This window comes from Polypterus senegalus, chromosome 3, assembly GCF_016835505.1.
Source record: "Polypterus senegalus isolate Bchr_013 chromosome 3, ASM1683550v1, whole genome shotgun sequence".
In the NCBI taxonomy this organism is placed as follows: Eukaryota; Metazoa; Chordata; class Cladistia; order Polypteriformes; family Polypteridae; genus Polypterus; species Polypterus senegalus.
In genome coordinates, this window is record NC_053156.1 from 64,833,970 (window position 1) to 64,840,251 (window position 6,282).

A 6,282-nucleotide genomic window follows, 5' to 3' on the forward strand; every position below is an offset into this window, starting at 1 on the left:
TTCTGTCAAAACTGAAGCCAGGACTTAGTTGTAAATATTGTCAATTCTTATGCCAAAACTCAATATTAGGTCTGTACATGCATTTTGTTCTTGTTTGCTTAAATGAATAATGATCCCAACATTTTTTCTATTTTCAATACTGAAGGTACTGTGTTGATGATGGACCTGTGTGATGAGGTGCATCTTTACGAATACCTTCCATCAAAACGAAAGACTGAACTCTGTCATTATTACCAGCACTTTTTTGACTCTGCCTGTACCATGGGTGCCTACCACCCACTACTGTACGAGAAAAACTTGGTGAAGAGGATGAATCAGGGCACAGATGAGGAGATCTACAACTATGGGCGAGTCACTTTACCAGGTTTTAGTTCCCTCAACTGCAGCAAAGGGCATCACTAAAATCATTCAGAGGATGATTATCTAAACTGTAATAATGAAAAGAGACTGAGACCACTGTTATTTACAACTGAAGCTCTGATCCTTATTGTGCATCATATATTGCAAATTCTGACACTATACTGTGCAATTGAAAGAAGACATCATTACTATTATCCTAGTCCAGAGTGGAAGCTATGCAGGCCAAGTGAAACTCTATCAAGGTTCTTTAACAGTGGGTTTTCGGCGATGGCAATGGGCAGCGTTAAAAGGTAGCACAATGCTTCCTACCTATTTGTAACTTCGTTGTATACACCAAATATGGACATTTTGGATGCTTTCATCTGGTATATTTGGTTGAATCCATTTATGACTCCAAGGAAATGTCTTATTCAGAATGCTGAAGCTATTGGCTTAGTATTTTGTTATTACTGTACTTATTTTTTCAGAATCTAAGCTGGAAAACAGTTAACATCTTAGTAAATGCCCATGCCAATTACAATTTCCTGAAGAAATAGAGGGAAGAAGCTTCACAGCGCAATGTGAGAATTGGTTATGTGATTGCGTGTCTATATATAATGTCTATGCCTTTCTGCTAATGAAAATGTCCTCTCTGATTTTTAGCAAAGGCCACCTTGTCTGCATGTTGACATACACTATTGGATTGATATTATAACCTAGCTGCTATTTCCTTAAATCACTTCTGATTTTCTGTTTCCAGCTGACATTTCAAGCTATAGTCATTTGAAAAAGTGAGTACATTCCATTGAAATTATTGACATATATGAACAGGATAACATTAGATTTTACACATGAAGGTGATATATTTGAATAAAAACACAAGGAATTTATTTCTACTGGGGAAAAAGTAAGTACACTCTTGGCATCAGAAACTGGTATTGTCCCTTTTAGCATAAATGACCCACCATTCTGTGACATTGAGTCTGCAAAATATTTTACCACTCCTCCATGCAAAATTCCATCAGGTGCTAGATGTTTGTGAGTTTTCTTGCATGCACTTCCTTATCCCAATCTCCCCACAATATTTCAATGAGATTTAAATAGGAGCTTTTCATTTCTTGTTTTTGATCCATTCCTTGATGGATTTACTAGTGTGCTTAAGATTAGTATGCTGTTATAAGGCCCATTTCCAGCTCAATTTCAGCCCTCGGACAGGTGGCTTCACTTTGTTATTGTTCAGAATTCAGAGTTGACTTGATGATGGCATGGAACAAAGCAATCTCAAACCACAACATTTCCACCACCTTGCTAGTATGGTGGTATCACAGCTGGTATGTGGTTCTTCTCCTGCTATGGCCAAATAACACTGTCTTTGATTATTCAAGAAGGCCTGGTGTTAACCTGTACAGTATGTTCAAAGTCAAACTGTGGTGTTCTTTTTTAAACAGCAAATGCCTTTTTCCTAACACATATCTCTTTCTAATTGTAGATGCATGCACTCTGAACACAGCTTTTGTAGGAGTTACCTGCAGATCCTACAATGAAATTTTGGGGATACTGGAGGCATTTTTTAGTATGGGACAGTCAGCCCTAGGTCTGAATTTGCTTGGCCAGCCAGTTCTGGGCAAATTAGCAGTTTTTTTAAATCTATACCACTTTTCCTTAGAGTAGATTGATTTATTTTAAATAATCTCTTTCCAGACTTAACGACATTCACAGACTTCTTTCTGAGGGTTTTAAGGAGCTCTTTTATTAATCTTAGTATCATGACATCACACACATCAAAAGCAAAAGGACACTAGACCATAGGTGTTTTCAGTTAAAATAAGACAAGTCGCACCTGCATACACTCTAAGGAACTCCAAAAGGTGGTTTTAATTATCAGCATCTAATGCGGGACACTTAATTCTATTTTTCTGGATTTGAAGTGGTGATAAATGTAAGGGTGTACTTACTTCTTTCATGTAACAAATCAGAATTTCTGTTAATTTAGATTATGAGAATGAATACACCATATCAATTTTATGTGTCATTTATTACAATATATGCCCTTTATCTGTAGGCACTGTTTTGGCACTTTGTCACATGACTGTACTCTGTGCAATCTGTTCATCCCATTGCAGGTTTATCCATGTAGCACTTAAAGCTTGTAAGTAAGGCTGAAAATGTGCCCTCTGTATCATTCCATAGATCTTCTCATTCTGTCAGAATAGCTTTCTTTGACCCTAAAGGGTGTGCATGTAGCTGGCATATCTCTAGCTAGATATTCAGTGTCACCGAATAAACCGAATTCTTCAGTGCTACTAGCATTGCACCCTCAGTCAGTAAGCATGGTCTGTTACAGTTTGCAGGTCATTCCACCAACCTTTTAGTACTGTTGAAATGTACCACTATTTCATTCATCTCATTAACCATACAGCAAAGCTGTATTTTTTCCTGCACAGTATTATTAGCTATAGCCAGCATGCGATATCCCCATTATTCATTAAAAGTGTCATCGCAGCCCCCGAGCGTTTATTGGATACTATCATTATGCACTGACCATCAATGCCAGGTTGTAATACTTCTTTAGCCAGTGACCAAACATCATATGTTACTTCCAAGTTAACATAACATTCCCAACTCTTCTTTGTTGTTATTTGGGATCATGGGTGGCCAGAATCTATAACGTCACTAGGATGCAACCCTGGATTAATAATGTGCAATTAGTCAGCAAAACCGCTATTTTAACCCGACTGATGTTATATGCAGTTAGTGCTGCACTCTCATCAAATATTTTATTGCCAAGAAGACATTCATATTTTATTAGCTTTAACCCATATGTTGCCTATAAAACTTGAATTGTTCCCACCCTTTTCGTTCAGTCACTGTAGCTGACTTAGCATATCACCACATCAGCAGAGAGTTAGTTCAATTAGCACTGCATTATCCTTGTGCCATACTTAAACACTTGTGAAAATCCTTACTTTTCATCTTCTTCCATTGCCACTTTTTAAAGCCTGTATAACCTCAGGCCACTTGATGCACCTAGCTCCATTCCCACATTGTTTGCTGTGCAGGTGCCATTCCATCTTCATCCAATTACTGCACAGCTAGTGCAGTCTGCATTTGGGTTATTTAACACTGACATGCAATCAGGATGAATTGTGTTTATTCTGCAAACCAGCTGGTACCCCAAATGTACCAGTATCTGTGTAAAGTTAGTGCCATGCAAAGAGACTTATCTCGTGATTGTTAGTAATTACCTTATGCCAGTGCTGTATTATATGCTATGTATTTCAAAAAGAAAAGTGATGTTTTAACTGCACTGTTTTGCATTACATTCTATCTCACCTCGAAGTGCATACATTTAAACTCGATGATCCTGGCATGCCTGGTCCAGTTTCTCAGAGGATGGCCTTTGATTGGACTTTGCCAGTGTGAATAATCCCCAAAGTTAAAGCAGGTACATGTTGACATTTGTCATTACTGCTCTCTTACTGTAAGAAAATAAGATTTTAACTTGTTTGTTATTTGCAGCAGTCACCAAGGTGATTATTGGAAGCTTGTGATTATTTGTTTTAATTAATTTATTTGTGTATTTATTTATTTATTTCTCCCCTATCATGAGGTGTGGCCAGCCAATGAATGCATTTAGTTTTATTACAATCAAAGAAAGAATGTTGTACTGTATGTGGGGATCAGCTGGACTTCTGTATTATAAACATGAAGAAAACTGTTTTGAAATATATAAATGTAAAACAGTTAATATTCTTTAGTATATTGTTTTCATTTTATTTCTTTATAAATCAAAACACTGTAAATTTAGTGATTTCATTTAATGGGTCATGTTTACAGAGATGAGAAATACTCAAATTAACCATCTAGTGGCGCACATAGGAACAGGAGCTGGTAGAGAGCACCAGCCTGGAAATTGCACACACAAGTACGCCACTTGCAGCATGTGAGTTGTCCCATCTGAATGGAGACTGGAGATAACCTGATGATATCCATGATACAAGGTATCTGTGCATTTTTGTAACCCACTGGTTTGCCTCTTAGGAATGGCATTAAGCCTGTGGTGTCACAGAGCAATTTCTTTAACTGAAACACCTGCACACCTCAGCATATAATAAAAATGTTGTATTCAACTGGTTGACAAAATTTTATTTTTTAATGACATGAAAAAATACCATAGGCTACATGTTTACATGCAAAGAAAAATATGCATTGTCTTTTTAAGGTGTTTTGATCAAATAAACCATTTTTTTTGTAATTTAGCTGATGGTCTGGGAACAATGTTTAATTTAAATTGATTCATTAATTTGTGTTATGTTTCTTGGGTGGCCTCACAGATCCAGCCCTCTGGGTTCAAATCCTGGACCTGTCATCTGTGTAGAATTTGCATGTTGTCTTCATGTCTGCATGGGACTGGCTCTGAGTACTCCAGTTTCCTCCTTCATCCACAAAGTTGCGCTGCTTACGTTGATTGGCATCTATAAATAAGCTGTATTTGAGTGGGCAGTCCTTGCATTCAGTTTGGTCAGAATAAGCTCTGGCCATCATGACTCTCAGTTGAATGCAGCAGATCTGAGAATGTTATATTGTATTTTTAGTTTTACTCATGTTTTTTAAGTGGAGGAGATCATCAGTGTCAGTGGGTGAGAGTAGCAATTGCACATTATTGAACTGTGAAGTGAGAATTATAGAGGTTCAAGAAAATATAATCTATTTTAGATACAGGCACATATCCAGGAACTATTCAAATACTGTCTGTTAGAAAACTGGAACAATTTTTAATGAGAGTGGACCACTTACCCCTGCAGAACTGTTAGTCCTAATCACCTGACATCTTCAAAATAACATCAATTGAGTTTTAAAGGTCCCAAAGATTTACCATTTACTATGGTTACTTGGTAACTTATTCTGTGTATCTGTGGTTCTCTGTGTGAAGAAAGACTTTTTAACAATTTTCCATCTGTGTATTGTGTTCTTGTTGAAGAATTTATTTTAAATCAATAGCTGGGATCCAATGTTATAATTCCTTCCTAATCACTCTTCTCTGTACTTCCTCTAGCATTGCTATGTCTTTTTTTTTGGATGGAGACCAAAACTTTACATAGTGCCAATAGATGCAGCCTCATTAATGCTTTATGTAGCTCAAACATATCCTCCCTTAACTTGTGCTATAGATATTGCACTATGTAACCTAACATCCTAGTGGTCTTCATAGTGGCTTCTCTACAGTTGATATGGGAAATTAAAAGTTCACTGCAGACTAGGTCTATCTCATAGGGTGTGTACTTTCAGTTTGAAATCTCCCATTATGCATTAAAAATCTTAAATTTTTATCTCCTACTCCTAATTTTTACATTTGCTTAAATTCAAATCTATTTGCCACAAGTTTGCCAAGGTATGTATTCTGCCTCAGTCCATTTGAAATCTGCAGGGTGAGCCAAAAAGAAGTACCACATTTCAAATATTTATTCTACAAAAATGCTACAAGATAAAATAAATTTCATTACGACACATGAAAGGGTATACAAAGTAGATTTTCACTGTGTTTTAAAAATGATATCTTTTGGTGGTGGCCATCAGTGATACACTCTTTGAGACGATTTCTGAATGCTTGCATGACTCGTTCGGCCATTTCAAGGGGAATAGCGGCAATTTCATGGTGAATAGCATCCTTGAGGGCTTTAAGGCTTTGAGGTCAGTGTGTGTATACCTTCGACTTAAGATAGCCCCAGAAGAAGAAATCTCACGGAGATCAGGCTAGCGTGAAGGCCGCCCAACATTGCTGCGCAGGAAGATCAGCCTCCCCAGAAACATCTCCCGCAAAACTTGCATGGACCTCCATGACGTATGAGCTGTAGCTCAACCTTGTTGAAACCAGACCTCCACCACATTCAGTTCTTCCAGTTAGAGCCGCAAAAATTTCTCTAGTATTTCATTGTAATGTTT

General features: G+C 37.3%; 1 protein-coding gene across 2 annotated transcripts in view; it reads left to right on the plus strand.

The window, feature by feature from the left end:
* Positions 1-4,598, plus strand: part of st6gal1 (ST6 beta-galactosamide alpha-2,6-sialyltranferase 1) — a 115,590-nt gene extending 110,992 nt beyond the window's left edge. For both annotated transcript variants that reach the window (XM_039747378.1, XM_039747379.1), the window contains one exon: positions 146-4,598. In XM_039747378.1, coding sequence (XP_039603312.1) covers positions 146-402 — 257 coding nt within the window. In that variant the 3' untranslated portion in view covers positions 403-4,598. The remainder of the gene's footprint in view (positions 1-145) is intronic.
* The last annotated feature ends 1,684 nt before the right edge of the window (positions 4,599-6,282 follow it).